General features: G+C 45.7%; 1 protein-coding gene across 1 annotated transcript in view; it reads right to left on the bottom strand.

Moving 5' to 3' along the window:
- ZNFX1 (zinc finger NFX1-type containing 1) overlaps positions 1–18,741 on the bottom strand; it is a 36,129-nt gene extending 17,388 nt beyond the window's left edge. Inside the window, exons 1-4 of the mRNA XM_083147926.1 lie at positions 18,594–18,741; positions 6,401–6,479; positions 4,163–6,061; positions 2,855–2,986 (exon numbers count right to left, since the gene is read on the bottom strand). Of these exons, the coding sequence (XP_083004052.1) occupies positions 2,855–2,986; positions 4,163–6,061; positions 6,401–6,464 (2,095 nt within the window). The 5' untranslated portion in view covers positions 6,465–6,479; positions 18,594–18,741. The remainder of the gene's footprint in view (positions 1–2,854; positions 2,987–4,162; positions 6,062–6,400; positions 6,480–18,593) is intronic.
- Between the last annotated feature and the right edge of the window lie 362 nt (positions 18,742–19,103).

Here is a 19,103-nt window from a genome sequence, read left to right as displayed (position 1 = left end):
CGCCGGGAGAGACAGTGGTGGGGTTTTTGTAGGGAGCGCTCCCAAGAAAAACTTGCCCAGTGTGGAGCGCTCCTTAAAAAAAAAAAAAAAAAACACCACTGATGGGGTTAAGTGAGGGTGGCATGCTCTACCTAAACGGCGAGTCTAGCTGCAAATATGGGCGTATCTATGCTACATGTTTGTAATGAGATGTTTCTAGATAATATTAGTAACAATCTATTTTGGGAATCTTTGCAAGTATTATATATATTACATATAAAAATTTGACGGCAGATAAGAACCACTTGGCCCAACTAGTCTGCCTCTTTTTTAAACATGTTACCTCAAACCATATTTGATCCTTTTTTTTTTATAAGGATATCAATGGGGCATCACAGAGTAATGGTTAGCATTACTACCTCACAGCACTGAGGTCATGGATTCAATACCCACCATGCCCCTAACTGTGTAGAGTTTGTATATTCTCCCCGTGTTTGCGTGGGTTTACTCCAGGTACTCCAATTTCCTCCCAAAAAATTAACCCTAGAATTTCTGTGCATGTGTATGTACATGTGGTAGGGAATATAGATTGTAAGCTCCACTGGGGCAGGGACTGATGTGAATGTTCAGATATTCTCCGTAAACACTGCGGAATATGTTCGCGCAATATAAGAAACTAGTAATAAATTAATAAATATGCCTATCCCAAACATGTTTCAATTTCTCTACTGTATTTGCTTCTACCACCTCTGATGGGAGGCTATTCCACTTATCGACTACCCTTTCTGTGAAGTAATATTTTTCCACAAATTTCCCTTTATTTATTTTGTATTGTATTAATTTTTGCGCAATTATCCCAAGAACCCAAGCTCCTCCTACCTGTGCTTTTATGATATATATTACAAATACACATTATGTTTTACTTATAAAACATAGTTGCCGACTTTTACGCTGCCCTCTCTGGGAGAGGGCAGCCAGTCAGCTCACTGAAGTAGGGGGGCGGGGTCATCACCGGGAGGGGAAAGGGTGGTTCGGGGTGGAGCCACGTGTGTGCTGCTCTATCAGGGGTGTGGCTACGGCAAACACGTAATTTGAGCACCGCCCCGTGCAGTGTAATGTCGGTATTTCAGTCATTGCACTGCAGGGGGCGGGACTAAAATGATGCGATCGCGTCATTTGACCCGTGGACCCCCCCCGCCGGGTGGGGGTTCGCGGGTGATGGGGGGATATGCGGGAGGGTTTCCGGGGGGCCGGGAGGGGTACCCGATTTCCGGGATCCTCCCGGCCATTCTGGGAGGGTTGGCAACCCTATTATAAAATCAAGCTTGTATTATAATAATTTTTAATTATATTAAACAATATGTACTAAGACATATATGTGTATGTTACACCTTATTCAGTGAAACCCACATTTCTTTCTATTCTGTTGGGATTTACCAAGCCCAAATGAAGTAAAAGAGAGAAAATGTAGAAAGGAAGAAAATGGGGAGGAGCCGACCAAGAGAGGTCCAAGGACTGAAAAGGAGAACAAGAACCACATCAAATAGACCAGTGACAGACAACCAGCCTGCAGCTGCCAACACACTAGAGAACAATGCAGCTTGAAATACGCTGTGATATTTCCATTCTCACTGAGCAGAAAGTGTAAAAATGACAAATAATGGAATCTAATGACAAATATTTTATGCCCAAACATATATTTTAAGGACTAACAAATAATACTTTCAGAATTTTTGCTAGATATAGTAAGTAAGTAAGTTTAATTTATATAGCACACTTTCTCCAACAGGACTCAAGGCACTGTACAGACATTAAAAAACAAGGCACATAATACAGAGGATGTTGGTGGTACAGTAACAGATAAGTCACAGACAAAAGAAACCCTTGAGCACACAGTAAGCATAATGCAGGATTGGTGCAGAATTTTGGATAATAACTTCCATGGGTTGTGTACTCCACCCTGACAAGATACCAGGCGAGGCAGCCATTTTAGGCGCTCTGCGTAGGTTTACCCTGGGTGGAGTAGATTACCCCTAAAATAAATTACCCAAAATGGGAGGTTTCAGTGTATACTCAGGTCCATGTATTTTTCATCCCATCCACAAGTGCACCAGATGCGGCAGCCATGGTGGACACACTACGAAGGTTACACTGTAGGAGGTGAGCCATACAAGTACCCAATGCATATACTGGAGATACTTGTGTAGTAGTATGATAAACCCTGCACAGAAACATCCACGTGACCCACATCCTGCCCGCAGAGAAACCATCTGAGGCAACCAGCTTGGTGCACTGCATAGGTCAGCGCTGGCAGGGTGGTGTAGCTATAGAAATATTAGAATCTATTCTTCCTGTATATGTTATGTAGGTTAATGTTAGGTATTAAACATACAATATTAGGTACTTGTTTCCTAGCACGGCCACTCCGATTTCCATCGGGGTGGTCGTGTCGGAAAAATTGCGTCGGTCGCATCGCATGCGACCAAATCGCATGCGATGCGACCGACCCGATTTCAATTTTTTAATTGAATCAAATGTGAATAGGGTCCCTGGGACCCGATTTTACATTAGATTCAATGTAAAATATTCCCTACACCCCCAATTTGACACCCTGAACGCCACCCCACGATTGACGCGAACCCGAAGCGTGGCGAGCGCAGCGAGCCCGCGAGGGGCGGCGGTGCGCGTCCTCCGACCTTTTCATTCCCCTACTATCCATGTCGGCCTGATTTCAAAGGAAGTCGGGTCCATCGCGGGCATCGTGTACCTTAACTTTAAGGTACACGATGCCCGCGATTGTGGCCGTGCTAGGAAACAAGTACCCAATATTATTACATTATATATTACATTTGTTCATAGGCTACATAGTACATACCTTCCAGAAATTGATCTAATGCATGATTGGTGTAGCAGACCACTAGCACTGGATATGAGTTCACATGTGTTTGCCATGCATTAGTATTAGTGAGCAGGGCTTGGGCAATCTTTAGTCCCACATATGTCTTGCCTAACAAAAAGTAGGAAACAGAAAGGCTGATATCATTTGACTATTTTACAGGAATATTCAGTGCAATATTTTACTAGTACAATAATGATTTAGAAACAGTTAAATCCATATTCCAAATCTGTTTTAAACAATTTATCAACTGGAAACCATCAAAATGAGTGAGAACCTAACATATTGATGACTTTCTCTGCCGATAACCGACTGCCTGGCCTCACTATGGTATCAAACTGCATGTGCCACTAGCTTTCCACTCTGATAGTGTGCCAGGCAAGTCTCTCAGCTTGGACAAGGAAACTCAAAGAGGGGTATTCAATGCAGCAGCGAGCGGCCGGCGAGGGGGTTAAACAGCGAGGATTGCTGAAAACCAGCGATCCTCGCTGTTTAACCCCCGCGCCGGCCGCTCGCTCTATTCAACGTACTGGGGAAATCCTCGCCGTCACAGGACGGCGAGAATTCCCCAAAACAGCGAGACCCGCGGCTGCTGTAGAAAACTCGCAGTTTTTAGCCGCGGGTCTCGCTGCTTCTGGAGCCGCATCCGCCAAGTCCCCCTCGCTCAAAAAACGGAGCGAGGGGGAATTGGCGGATGCGGAGGCTGTGTTGAATGCTGTCAGGGTGAGTGGTGACAGCGAGCAGGAAGACCTGCTCGCTGTCACCACTCGCAAACAGCATTGAATACCTGCCAAATAGTTGCCAGAGCCATTATAGCTATTTTCACTAGTGAGTGAATTTACTCAACTAAAGGAGCCAGTTACATCATTGCTTTAAAAAAAATAACCCATTGGCCCTTATTCAGAGCTGAACATAGTACAAATTTGTTCTCAAAATGGGCAAAACCATATGCATTGCAGGTGGGGCAGATGTAACATGTGTAGAGAGAGTTTTATTTGGGTGCGGTGTGTTCAAACTGAAATCTAAATTGCAGTGTAAAAATAATGCAGCCAGTATTTACCCTGCACAGAAACAAAATAACTCCCCCAAATCTAACTCTTTCTGCACATGTTACATCTTCCCCACCTGCAGTGCACATGGTTTAGCCCATTTTGAGAACAAGTTTGTACTGCGATCAGATAAGGGCCCTTGTGTATTATTTCCTGATGATCGAATCATAAAGCTAAACATATTTTATTTTATAAATAAACTATATTTTGCCATTGCTGCTTTAGTTAAGACATTCACCTGTGCCAGGCGGTCCCTGGATGATGGCAAGTTCCTTTGTGAGTGCCAGCTGCACAGCCTCCATCTGAGACTCATCAAAGCCAAGGATCTCTTTAGAAGGCCACTCTGGTATATTTTGGATATTGATCTTTCTATCCATAGCTGGAACTTTTTTCTTACTTATTAAACAGCTAAGGCTGTACTGGACACCTGCATTGAGGTAACGTGGTGCTTCCACATTCTTCTCACATAATACAATATATTTCTGGAAAGGCACATCCTGCTCATTCATCTCCTGCAACCCCTCTAGGACATGGCGATATGCCTCAAAATAGGCAGTGGTCTCTACCATGATAAAGGAATCTGTTGGACGTGTTCTTGCCAGGAGTTCTCTGCTCTGCTCACTGAATTGCAGTTGCACTTGACCAATCACCAGCTCTTTTTCCTCACGATTAGAAACTGTGGCAAAGAGGAAGGATTCAAAATTATCCTTGGACAGACAGACTAGAGACCCATAAATCAGACGCTTGGAGTTCTGCCATCTGATCATCTTTAATGGTGTAATGTCAAATTGCACCTTGTAAATGATGCCTGTAGGTGTGCACATTGGAGCCAGCACCCGTGTGTCAAAGTAAATTCGAATGTCGTCAAATTTCATTTTGCGAAATCCTCGATTGTCACGTTGCTGCAGTATGTCCTGGATCCCATTTCTTAATGGTCGCACAAAATCTTCTCTTAAGAGTCGGAAGTGAGTGTCCAGGTAGAGGCCTGTGCTTTCATACTTGTTCATTAATGTATTTGGTCTGAGTAATGGATTTTTATTCAATTGAATTTCATCATAACTCGGGTACACACTCATGGTTCTGTAGTCTTCAGCAGGGACCTCTGTTCCAAGTGCCATGTGTGTGTCTACTCGTAGTGTCCCATCTCTTCTCTTGTCCTGTAAGTGTTTTATGAAATTTGATAACCTCTCTAGATTCTGCTCTATATGCTCTCCAACATTTACTCCAGATGCACGCAAAGCATTGACAGAGCCAGGTATGAGAGATAACAACACAGATGTCTCCTGTAGGCTACTGGCAGGGAAGATGCTAATAAGTTCCTGGAGAAGACAAAGTATGTTAGAAATATGATCTGGATAACGATATCTCCTCTCAGGCACAGCCTCTGTCATCACTCCTACTATATAGCGTGGGAGGCATGTGCGAAGGTACATAGATGTCTTGATCCGACCAAGAAGATACTGAATACTCTGCCTGTCTAGTTTAGAAGTACAGGCTCTGCAAAGCACTTTGCAAAGCAACTCCATAAACTCTGGCTTCATTTCCGTGGTTGACAGCAATTCACTGAGACCAGAGTGTGCACCTAGTGTAATCACTATTTCTGATGGATCCTTTTCTAGCAGTCCTTCAAGGGCTTTGTAGCCCAAATATCTAACTTGCTGTTCTCGTCCAAAATCTCCATTTTGCCTGCCTCTCTGGTTGTAGTTTCCTCCTCTCCAGTTATTAACCGGCTGGCCACCAGCTCTTTGTTCATTTTGTGCTCTTGGTCCAAGCTCATGATGTCCACCAACCCTCTGTTCATTTTTTGGACCAGCTCCATGCACATGTGGTCTATCAGCTTGCTGTTCTCTGCGCCGTCCAGCCCCATGTGCCTGTCGTCCGTTACCTCGTAGTGCATGCTGTCCACCAACTTGCTGTTCATGGTATTGTCCAGCAAGTTGTTCCAGTTGTGGAACACCATGTTGTGCATGATGCCCACCACCTCTCTGCTGAGCTTGTTGTCCAATTCTACCCCCAGCTCTGTGCTCATGCTGTTCTCTCCCTGCCCTCAAATCTTCATTTCTTCTTTCTTGATGATGATCTTGTATTTGCCGTGGACCATTACTAGGGTCTCTTCTTTGTCTTGATCCTGTCCTGTCTGAGAAAAACGACAAATTTAAACCAACAATCATTCTTTTCCTGTCACTGTGTGATAGATAAAAGCTAACAAGTAAATCAACCAGTAAATCCTCCTTTTAAAAGATCTCTACTGAAAATAATGACAGTAGATAAATGTTTAATTTTAGATTAGTCTTGTCATTTACATTAAAGCATTGGATCAAACTTTGAGCGAATACAATAGCAATAATTATGTGAGCCAGAACCTACAGTATTTGATTTTTTACTATATTTCAACCACAATTGCTATTGAAAGCATTTATTGAATATTTAATAGGTTTCTGATCATTTAATTTACATATTATAATTCATGTCTTACTTCTTCGATATGGGCGATTAGGATTATTTTGAGGGTCATTCTGAGGTGTTCCCTGGTGATCCATGAGTGGTGATAATCACTGTAAAATAAAAACATCATAACTTAGTTATACAGAAGCATGAAGATAACAGGATAACTTCTACAGAGTCATAATGTTGGTAAAACATATCCCTCTAGTCCAGGGATTATGAAGCTATTTCGCTCTGGTAACTCATCAGACAATCAAAATTATTGCAGGACCCCAGCAAGTTACAGCAGGATTGCTGCCACATGTGTGCGAACAGCACATGCGCAGTTGTATTGCACAGGCACAAAATAAGTGAAGTGACCACTAATGCGATAGGGACGCAGTGTGTAATGGGGGATGGAAGAGGATGACGGGGATGGAAGAGGGAGTCAGAGGGTGTTTACTTAAGGATATTTACCCTTCACAGACTCATATAATAAAGTATATTCTCAGTACTTCCCTCTTTCCCTCCATGCTCTCCTGCTACTGCTTTCCAGAACCACCCTTCCTGGTACCCGCACAGGACTCCCCACCCCCAGGATTTCCCTGGCTACCTTCCGTGTGCCCCCTGTGAATATCTGCACATAGATAAGGGATCCAGGATTGCAGACTACTGGTGGCAGCAGCTGGGAGGTACAAGAGAGGCAAAGCACTATGGATGATGGTTTATGATAGATGTCAAATGCTTTTGACGGTACTGTATACCTGTGAAGTTATACGCGTCCCCTCGCTGCGCTCGCCACACTTTCTATTCTCAACTCCACGCCGACGTGGATAGTAGGGGAATGAAAAGGTCGGAGGGCGCGCACCACCGCCCCTCGCGGGCTCGCTGCGCTCGCCACGCTTTGGGTTGGCGTCAATCGTGGGGTGGGGTTTACGGTGTTAAATTTGGGGGTCTAGGGAATATTTTACATTGAATCCAATGTAAAATCGGGTCCCAGGGACCCTATTCACATTTGATTCAATTAAAAAATCGGGTCGGTCGCATCGCATGCGACCAAATCGCATGCGATGCGACCGACGCGATTTTTCCGACACGACCACCCCGATGGAAATCGGTGTGGCCGTGCTAGGAAACAAGTACCCTTTTCACATCAATGAAAGAGAACCAAATGGTTTCCCTCCATCGATGGTACATAATAAACTAATTTTTTTTTTTTGCAAGGTGCCGGAACATGGAGTATAGCTCCTACCCCGACACCCATGAAGCCCCGCCCCCAGGCTGTGATTTGGCCACGGGCCATTTATTGAAAGAACAGGAATCCAGAGCATAGTTGGTGACCATTGATGGCAACCATCGATTGTGAGCCCATCCCTAGAAAGCACGAAAGTGGGGGCAAAACTACCTTATGACTCCTTGGATCACTGGCAGAGGAGTTATTAGTCTGATGGTCAGCAACATGGAGCAACCCCATACTGAGATGATCGAGACCTACTTGGGGGTCAGGACCCACAGTGATAACTTTTGGCAGAATCTTGACACTATTAAGGCACGTATTTTAACCTCTCTCCTTACCTTCCACTAGCCCTAACCCTCCCTTCTGCAGCCTCACCCAAACCTCCCTCAACAGTCTTTATCTGTTCCCTTAAATGTCAGTGATACATGTGAACTGAACTTTACTTTATTATTGTAATATGTTTTATACAGTGGGACTGTAGGTGCCAGCTGGCCATTCGTTTACAGGCATGCTGGCACTTGTGGTTCTCTAAATGTCTGCATGCCAGGTTTGCCTGGACCTGATTTTCTTTTCAAAGGTATGGGGATTCTTTTTTGGGGGGGAGGGGGGACATTTCCTTAAGACTTCAAGACCTAGAGTGACCAGTTTGGGGCTGATTTTACATAATGGCAGTAGGACCCCATAATGTAGGTCTCCCTGCTATGGTGTAAATCCCACAGCATGTTCAGCCCGGTGCTTGTTAGTGGAAAATCTGTCAGACCCCATGTTGGTTACGCCCCATGACTGTTCTGAGAGATCTGGGCCTGGTTATGGATTTAGGGGGTGGGAGTCCCTCTAACTTAACATATGTGCACATAGATTATAGCGATCTGTGTAATGTGTCTTCTTTGATAAATAAATTCATTATTGGTTGACTATATTATTACGGCAGTGCAATTTTTTTTTTTTTTTAGACATATAACTATAGAAAGTTCCTGTTTTGCCCGCCCACCATACATTAAGAATTGGCAGATTATAAATTGCAGAGGTTAATGCTAGATGTCACAATTATTATTATTATTGGAACTCTATCTGCATTCCTACTGCAACATCCTTCTCTCTGGGCTACCTCTCACCCGCCTCGCACCTCTCCAATCCATTCTTAACGCTGCTGCTAGGCTCATCTTCCTCTCCCGCCGCTCTACCTCCGCCTCCCCCCTCTGTTTATCTCTTCACTGGCTCCCCATTCCTTTCCGAGTTCTCTTTAAACTCCTCACCACCACCTACAAGGCTCTCTCCTCCTCCACAGCTCCCTACCTCTCTTCACTGATCTCTATCCACACTCCCTCCCGTCCTCTTCGCTCCATCGCTGACCGCCGACTGACCTCTCACCTAATCACCTCCTCCCACTCCTGTGTCCAAGATTTCTCTCGCGCTGCCCCCCTGCACTGGAACAACCTCCCGCCACCCATCAGGCTATCTGATTCCCTTACCTCCTTCAAGCGCTCCCTCAAAACCCACTTTTTTCGACTAGCCTATCCCTCCTCCTAACCTCTTTTGATCCTCCTATCCTGCCTCCGTTCCCCTCCGTTCCTACTTATCCTATTGTATTTCGTTCGTCCACCCACCTATTTTTAGTATGTTAACTCTTATGAGCAGGGCCCTCCTTCCTCACGTACTCACCCTACCTCATTACCTCACCTGTGCTCCTGTCCTGTTCTTCCCTTCCTCTACTTCATCTTCGGTCTCCTTGACTATTTTGACACCTACTTCTGAACTGATGCTGATTTTAGTTCTACCAGCTATACCCCTATTTATACTGTATCTTTCTACACACCCTGTACGTTACCTTGTAATTTGTTTTTTTTTGTTTCTTTTGTTTGCTATGTACGGCGCTGCGGACACTTTGTGGCGCCTTATAAATAAACGTACTACTACTACTACTACTACTAACCAAATTAAAGAAAATATTTGTGTCTTGGCATTGACATTTAAAATGACGGTCATTATGTCTTGCATTGTTTATATTTTCTTTTGTTTACTATAAAAACACACATCAAGTACATCAAGATCATATTATGAATACAGTACCTAGGAAGTTTCTGAGTATGTGCAGTAATACAGATGCAGCAATGTAGCACTAAATCAGTTGCCCTACAACAGTTTTAGCATGGCCAAATAGTAAAACTGTAGCAGGGCATGCTGGGATGTGTAGTACAACAACAGCTGGAGGGCCAAAGGTTCCCCATTCCTGCACTAAATGAATGCATGGTCTCAGAAGACAGAGGCTGTTACAGTACAGTTGCTAGCAGTGCATGGCTGCTAACCTCAGTAAATACAAGTACAATGCATTACTGTATCACCTTCAGAGCCTGGTTCTGATTTGAACACAAAAGTATAGAACATGGTCTGGGGGGATGGGGGAACCAGTGCCCAAGGCTCACACAATCGTATCAGAATACAATCAGAGCAGAATAAATCCACAATACATTAACTCTGGTACCTTGGGTTCGATTCAGCCCATTCGTAATGGGACAAATTCATCCCCGTCCCCGATAGACAGGGTTTGGGAATGCGCAAACCGTGGGAGCAAACGGCTTCGGCGAGTTTCACTCTCCCTGGTTCATTCTCTCCAGGAGGGGCAGGAGCAGGGGATCATAGGCGTGCCCATAAACAGGGGGATAACCCTGCAGGCGCCTCCACTATCACACATACAATGTACATACACACTGTTAGGTACCCTGTGTCTCACTATTATATATAACTTCTCTAGGCTTACAATACTGGATGTCCTGTAACACCAATAATCTAAAATTTGACACATGCCCATCTCTGCCTCTTTCATAAGGGCCCCACCGCACTTATACTGCTCACCCCCTACCACTGCCAACAGCCAAATAGGGGGGCAGCAGCACATTAGTTTGTGGACTAGGGACACATATTTTTCTACTATTACACTAAGGGGGTATTCAATCCCAGGTCACAACTGTCCGGATGTCCTTACAGTCGCGACCCTGTCCCGTTCTCAGCCTGCTCGACTAAGATTCGGCAGGCGAGATTTAATGACCCTCCTGCCGAGTGCCGAAAAGGGGGCGTGTCCTTAAGAAACGCCCGTGGATCATCAAGATATGGCCGTGAGCTCGAGAATCCACGGCTGTTCTTGGCAGAACAGGACCGACTACTTTTGGGTCCGTTCTGCCGAGATGCCTGTTCAATGCTGTCGGGAAAGACAGCATTGAATAGGCGCCTGCTGCTGTTTCCGCCCTTCGGAATAGCCCCTAAAAGAGGTACTCTCATCCTGAGAACTAGGGGTGCACAAAAGTGCACACAGCACCCTCTATTAGCGGTTGCCTGTGCGAGTTTATGTAAATGCTGCTACTAAGTCCACCCCTTGTGTACATCTGTTTGGCAGAATATACAAGTACTCAGATGCCAACTTTTAGCAACCATGCACACAGTAAGACCAATTGGTGTGTCCTTATATGCCACCATTGGTCACACCATCAAAACTTGGAACAGCCCTATGGCAGGCACAGTTTCTCCATCTGATCATGGCCTCCCATACCTGCAGCTAGGAGTATGGGAACACAGCCACTTGCAGTGACGCTACCATGTTACTCACATAACACGTACACGGAATGAGCATTTTAGCATGCACTACGAGCCACTTCCCAGTCACCACAAAGAAACACTTTTCTGCAACATTTCAGATGCCATCTGTCCCAATTGCAACAGCGTCATTGTATGTACACTCTGTGTAACACATGCTCCATAGAGGTTCTCAGAAATTCTCACGTATGCACATTTGCAAACAATTGCTGAACTATCTGAATATCAGCATTATGTGCGCATGGAAGATGCTCAGAATCAGGCCCTTAAAATACCTGGTTATTGCACATGAACGTACAGCAACCCAGGATTAATGTCAGTGGGTAACTATTTATTATTTATTTACAGTTTCTTATATAGTGCAGCAGATTCCGTTGCGCTTTACAATAGAAGACAGTGATAAAACAAACTGGGTAACAACAGACAGACTTGGAGGTAGGAGGGGCCTGCTGCAAGCTTACAATCTATAGGGATATACCGTCTTTCCCCGATAATTAGACCTACCCCGATAATAAGCCCTACCCCAGATTTTGGACGCTGGTCCAAAATAAGCCCTCCCCCGAAATTAAGCCCTACCATTTTTCCCATGTAATTGTATGTACACCATATGTGTACCCTCCGCTCGGCCCCCGCTGACTCCCGCTGACCCCCGCTGACCCCCGCTGCCCTCCGCTCACTCACCAGCAGCACCGCAGCTCCCGTTCCCAGGGATGCATTGCGGTAGGCGCGGCGTGACGTCACGCCGCGCACATCGCGCCGCGCACATCACGCGGCTGACTGGCTGGCTGCTGCTCACCACACAGCGCCATCAACGAATATCCATTTAAACTACAAACAAACAGGTGGGGGCATGGAAAATGTAAAATACCGGCACATTAAATTGTGGGGCTTTTCATAAAGGCGCAGTTGAATGTTTTAAAGGCGCAGTGGGGAATTTCTTAAAGGCGCAGGGGGGCTATTTTTTCAAAAGGTCTATTAAAATAAGCCCTTCCCCGAAAATAAGACCTATGGTCTTTTTTGAGCGAAAAAAAAAAATAAGACAGTGTCTTATTATCGGGGAAACACGGTAGGAGGGAAACACAAGGACAGGCATCAGTAATAGCATAGCAGCCCCACCAAGTTACAAGTCCAGAAGGGAAGCTATATAATACATAAGTGCCTCCGAGGGTTATGCATGTAGAACTAAATATGATAGGCTTGCCTGAAGAGGTGAGTTTTAATGGAACGCTTGAAAGTTTTGAGGCTAGTGGAGAGTCTTATTGTGCGTGGAAGGGCAATCCATAGGATGGGAGCAGCCCGATGAAAGTCCTGTAATAGTAAATGGGAGCTAGTGATCCGTGCAGAAGAGAGACGCAGATCTTGTGCAGAGCGGAGTGGTCGAGATGGGAGATATTTTGAGATAAGTAAAGAAATATGCTGGTGCAGTATGGTTAATAGCTTTATATGCTAGCAGAAGCGTTTTATATTGCATACGGTAAGATACAGGCAACCAATGGAGGGACTGGCAGAGCGGATCAGCAGACGATGAGTGTCTTGCAACAGCATTTAAAATGGATTGCAGTGGTTAGAGTCTGTTCTTGGGAAGACCAGCTAGGAGACTATTGCAATAATCAATGCGGGATATAATGAGTGCCTGGATAAGAGATTTAGTAGTCTTGTGTGAGATACAGTCGTATTTTGGATATGTTATTTAGATGTAACATGATTTGGAGACAGATTGAATGTGGGGAAGAAAGGACAGTTCAGAGTCAAGGATGACCCCTAGGCAACAAGCTTGTGGAGTAGGGTAGATTGTCGAGTTGTCAACAATTATGGACATATCAGGATGGTAACTGTTCTTGGCCAGTGGGAATATAAGTAATTCTGTTTTGGAAGTATTGAGTTTGAGTTGGCGAGAAGATATCCAAGATGAGATGGCAGAGAGACATTCAGAGACTCGGCCCAAAACCACTGCTGACAACTCTGAGGTTGATAGATAGATTTGAGTATCATCCGCATATAAGTGATACTGAAATCCGAAAGAGCTGATTAGTTTGCCAAGAGAGGAAGTATAGATTGAGAAAAGCAGAGGGTTGGCCCCCTTACACTTGTCCAACTTATTGTCCAACAAGTTGGACCTGATTGACTCGAGATTTATCCTATGTGCAGGAGGATCAATCTCTTGCAATCTCTTGGTTATACTCATGGCATGGGATTGTGCATTGGGTCCTCCACATCAGGCACATAAGATTTTGTCAGACAGGCACATCAGATTTTGGGCCTTATTCTAGTTCACTCTTAAAGGCAAATTCCTTCTTAGCTGGAAAAAAAACCATGTGCACTGCAGGTGGGGCAGATGTAACATGTGCAGAGAGAATTACATTTGGGTGGGGTTTTTCTTCAAAGTGAGATCTATATTGCAGTGTAAAAATAAAGCAGTCAGTATTTTTCCTGCACAGAAACAAAATAACTCACCCAAAGCTAAATCTCTCTGCATATGTTACATATGCCCCCCTGCAGTGCACATGGTTTTGTCCAGCTAAGAAGGAATTTGCCTCTAAGAGTGAACTAGAATAAGGCCCTTTGTCAGATAAATTGGGTCAAATCTCACAAGTGTAAAGGCCCCCATACACTACGCGATTTGGCCCCGATTTCACCCGATTCTGGAGGATTGGGCCGAGAAATCGGGCGAAATTGGCCAAATTGCGTAGGGTATGACATCTGATCTGATCTGATGCGCGGTCCCGTGCGCATCGGATCAGATCCGGATGTCGAACGGTCTGCACATAAGATAAATCATGTGCAGCCATCTGGGGGAGCGGCAGGAGCAGGCTGGGAGTGGGGACCGGTCCGGGGAGCAGCAGGAGCAGGCTGGGAATGGGGACCGGTCCGGGGGAGCGGCATGAGATGGAGCGGCAGGCAGGGAGCAGGGACCGCAGATGCAGAGCAGAGACCAGGGGCGCGGCGGGAGAATAGAAAGAAATCCTATTCAAAAACTGGGTGGCCGCTGATTGGCTGGGAACTCAGCCAATCAGCGGCCGCCCAGTCTTTTGAATAGGATGGTTTCTATTCTCCTGCTGCTCTGCGGTCCCCACGGCAAGCGGGAGAATAGAAACCATCCTATTCAAAAGACTGGGTGGCCGCTGACTGGCTGAGTTCCCAGCCAATCAGCGGCCGCCCAGTCTTTTGAATAGGATTTCTTTCTATTCTCCCACCTCGCCCCAGGTTTCACCTGTGCATCTGCACCACGGTCCCCGCTCACTGCCTGCCTTTACATCTCATGCCGCTCCACCGGACCGGTGCCCACTCCCAGCCTGCTCCTGCCGGTCCCCACTTCCAGCCTGCTCCTCCCGCTCCCCTCGGACCGGTCCCCGCTCCCACAGACCGCTAGCTCTCCTGCAGCTCCCCGGATTTTTACATGTGATAAATCGCAGCCTTGCGAATCAACCAGAATAACCCCCTACTTCCATTATAAGTATATTCTTGGAATGTACCAATGAATCTTTGGTGCATTAATTCTAAAGGTCCATACACACTGGGCTACTTTCAGCTCCAAAGCCGCCCAGTGTGTACGGGGCAGCGATGAGCGGTGAGCACTGATGCACATTCCGGCATCATTGCCAGCGGTTGCCGCTCATCTGCTGGTATTACCAGCAGATGAGCGACGGGGTGGACGGCTTTTCATAGTGTCCTTCTATGGAAAGTCGTCCACACATGGGAGAACTCAGAAGGGTAAAAATCGCTCAGCTGAGCGATTTTCAGCCCAGCAATTTTCCCCACCATCATTGTACATACACGCTGGCCTAAATCACCTTTAGAAAATACAAATGGCATAAGTAATGGATTAAAAAAAAAACTGGAAGAAAATGGGACATATCCATGTGACAGACATTATAAGATTCCAAAAGGTAGCTCACAAAATATTAGTGGTTAATAACCTAATGAAAAATAGTATATCGTGCTGATGTTTCTGAATAATTCATAATAACTGATATGTCCAGTGCCATTCAGCTCAAAGCCCAGTCTCACACTGCCAGCATCACTGGTGAAGGAGCTGAGATTGATAGTGTGTACACACCATTAGTGAAATGTCACAGTCTCAGCTCCTGGATGTCCCAGCGGCTGTGGTGGTGACTAAATTCCCTGTGAGAGGCTGACAGTGACTTCAGCTCGGTGGGCAGTGTTGGCAGCGGCTGTGTAGTGGGAATATGGGAGACACAGATGAATCATGCTTTGCTCCGATTTCAGTACCAGCGGCATGCACTATTCAGGGGGAGCGTGGAGGCCCCGGGACGACCGCCTCGGGATGTGGCCATGTGTTTATATGTACATGACATACAGGCTCTATCTCTCCTTGTAACCTGGCTATAAAATACACCTTATGTACTTAGCAAAAAAATAAAAAACCTGTGCATGCAAACAGTCAGGCTTTATACAAACAGCAACTATGAATCACTCTCTGGAGTATGTGTGAAAAGGCTGAGTAGACTGAGTCAGCTGACATCTGTTATAGAACAGTCAACAGGGAGTTTCCAGACTTGAGTCATCAGCATAGCCTGTAGTCATGACAGTGATATCTACTATACTATTCTAACTAGTAGTGCTAGAAGGTGAGCTCTGTGCATTCGTATGGCCATGTTATATGATGGCTGACAAGGGTTAGGAATTGCATCCCACCAGTCATATACTATGGGGGAGATGTACTAATCCTTGGATAGTGATTAAGTATAGGGGCCAGATGCACTAAGCTTGAATATTAATAAAATGGAGTGTGATAAACAACCAGCTCCTACCTGCCATTTTTCAAACACAGACTGTAACATGGCAGGTGGGAGCTGATTGGCTGGCTGTTTATCACTCTCCATTTTATCATTTTTTTAAGCTTAGTGCATCTGGCTCAGGGTGAGACCGTAGCAGCCAATCATTTTCTAACTTCAATGCTACAGCCTGTGTTTGGAGCTGATTGGTTCATACTTTCTCTCTCTCCAGTTTATCACTTTCCAAAACTTAGTACCCCATATAATATTACACACACAGCTACTATTTTTAAAACAGAGACAAAACTGTATAGTATCAGTGATTTTACACTGTATATTAAATCCAGCTGCTTTATAAGTTAATGTACAAAGCATTACATTATGACCATATTCATGCGCCCATGTGATTATTGCGCTGCTATCTTTAAGCTGTGTATGAACAGTCATTATCACTGACCATTCCGACACCTGCAGCTATTGATTTCAACAGCTGCAGGTGTTGTTGCCCATTCGACGTGGGTTGACACTATTAAGGTCGACACCTGAAAAGGTTGAAATGCCTAAGGTCGACAGGGGAAAAAGGTCAACACAAGCATTATGTCGACCTTGGGAAGGTCGACATGGGTATTTCCGGAAATTGTTTCAGTGGGTCCAGGGGGAGGCAGGTGCTTTGGGGAGCATGCAGGAGACTTGCCACCTTTTCGGGGGGCTGGGAGAGGGACCCAATTTTCAAGAGCATCCTGGCCATTCCGGGAAGTATGCTACAAGATTAGATAAGTCATCAGCCTGATGGTCAGCAACATGGAGTTGCGAGCCCCATGCAGAGATGGTCGGGACCCCCTTTGGGGTCAGGACCCACAGTTTGAGAACAAGTTCCCAGATCAGTAGTGTTTTAAGAGAGAAGGAGGCCCATGTGCAGTCTCCTCTGTCCTGGTTCCCTCTTTCCTGTTGGCAGTCGTGCTGCGCTATACGGTCTGAGCTCTAGCGGGCTAAGATTCTACTCTAAGGGGGTATTCAATCTCCTGCAGCCCACTCCCGACAGGGCAGAATGCCCAACAACATTGAACAGGGGATCTCGGCAGAATGAGTCGGGCTCGTTCTGCCAAGAATGGCTGTGAAGTGACGAGCTCCTGACAGCAGCTTGCGGGCACACCCCTTCTCGTCCTGCTGCAGACGGGACATTGAATCCTGCATGCTTTGGACGGCTGTGACCCAAGATTGAATACCCCTGTAAATGGGTGCAGCACATGCAATGTGCTTCCCCTCCTCGGGACTCCGGGGCTGTATGCACCGGGATTGGTATGAAATCCCAGTGGTCGGAATCCCGACGGTCAAAATCCTGACGCCGGAATCATGACCGCTGAAATTCTGACAAGGGGGGGGGGCGTGGATCACCCCCCTTGCGGGCTCGCTGCACTCGCCACGCAGTAGGCCCGGTGCCTTGCTACACGCAGCACACTAATTTATTCTCCCTCTATGGGTGTCGTGGACACCCATAGAGGGAGAAAGTGTCGGGATGTCGGCGGTCGGGATTCCGGCATCAGGATTTTGACCGCCGGGATTCTAACTGCATCCTGTATGCACCCATTATAAACACGCCACTGTCCCAGACATTAAGCTTTGTTTGCACATGGCTGAAGTTAGCTTCTTATTCACTTCTTATGTATTATATTGCCCAAGACTCATTAACCCTTGCAAAAGTGAATGTTCTGAATAAGAAGCTGGAGCTTAAATAAGAAGTGAATAAGAAACTGGCTGAATAAGTTACTAAATTCAGCCTCATTTTGTTTGCAAAGATAAAACACTTATATATGAATGTGTGCAATATGTTACTAGTGTCATTCACTTCTCACATAAATGTAATGCAGTGATACGGGCATGGGTAAAAACCGGACCAGGGCAAAACCCCCGGACCGCCGGACCGGACATCAAACTCGCTTGTAGGCTCCGGTCCCGGGGGGGGGACTGCATGTGACACCTCTCACTAGGGAGAGGAGGAGGGGTAGAATAAAGCCTACCTGTATGGTCCAAGCATGTAGCAAAAACTGGACGGTCCAGACCACACGGAGAGGCTGTAATCTCCCCTCCCTCATGTCCCTGGTGATAGCTATCACAGGGACCCCCCCGGACAGGACACCCCCCGGACTGGACCCTACAAGCTCCGGACTGCAGATTTTGATGTCCTGTCCGGCGGTCCGGAGTCTAGTCCGGGTCCGGTTTTTACATAGTCCCCAGTGATCCTATAAAACACCTGTGTAAGGTTCTCACGCACTTCATAGAAATGCCACTATGCTGCAGAGAAATGACAACTCACATTTATCTACATTGTAGCGAAAGATCCAATATAATACAGTACAGGTCATGTAGTGTAGTGTAGAGATGCTCCATGTTCTCACAGAAGAGAGACAGATAGACCAGGCTACTTCTCAGATACACAGTAATGGCTGCCGGGAAAGGTGAGATCTGTTCTATTATTTATTCCCATATGCTCACTGATCATCTTCATTCTCAGAAAATGTATGACTGAGAATCTCTTTTATGTAAAATCATCAGCACTGGCTTGGCCCAGAGAATTGTCTGTATTCTATCAACCTTGTCCATATTTATTACTGTCATCTATCAGTGAATCATATTATAAATTAATCTGTAGTCATAATATAACATGAACAACTATAGTTTCCTACCACACAGCATCAGCCGGTCAGTTGCCTCTGTTCTCAATGTCTTGGTGTATTCCTGCTTTCTGCTCCGTGCATCAGTCTACAGAAGGCTGCAGTTTCAATTCCGGTCTGTCCTCTGCCTCTATATACTGGAGATTACAGCCGTGTACCCTCCCATTTATTCATTACTTTCAGTTTCCATTCTCCCTTCTGTAATCTGACTAAGGGGAAACATAATAAGGAAACGTACTGAAACCAGAGAGAGTTTCAGCAAGATTTTAGATGCTAGGGCAGGTTCGCTGATGGAGGAGTTAATGGATGTACACACGGGGAGATTTTGGCTAGTTGCACTGGAGAATTTGACTAAGCGATTTTGTCTAAGCAATGATAGTCTATGATCTAGTCAAAATTGTCTTGCCTGCACAGTCAATCTATGCTAAGCAATTTCTGCTAGACAATATTGACAAAGCAGGAGAAAAATAGGGAGATTTTGACTAAGGGGGGGTACACACCAGAACGATTAGGGCTCAATTC

The sequence above is a fragment of the Crinia signifera genome, chromosome 6 (assembly GCF_055691185.1).
Source record: "Crinia signifera chromosome 6, ASM5569118v1, whole genome shotgun sequence".
In the NCBI taxonomy this organism is placed as follows: domain Eukaryota; kingdom Metazoa; phylum Chordata; class Amphibia; order Anura; family Myobatrachidae; genus Crinia; species Crinia signifera.
Note: the sequence above shows the minus strand (reverse complement) of the source record. Positions and strands in the feature narration are given on the sequence as shown.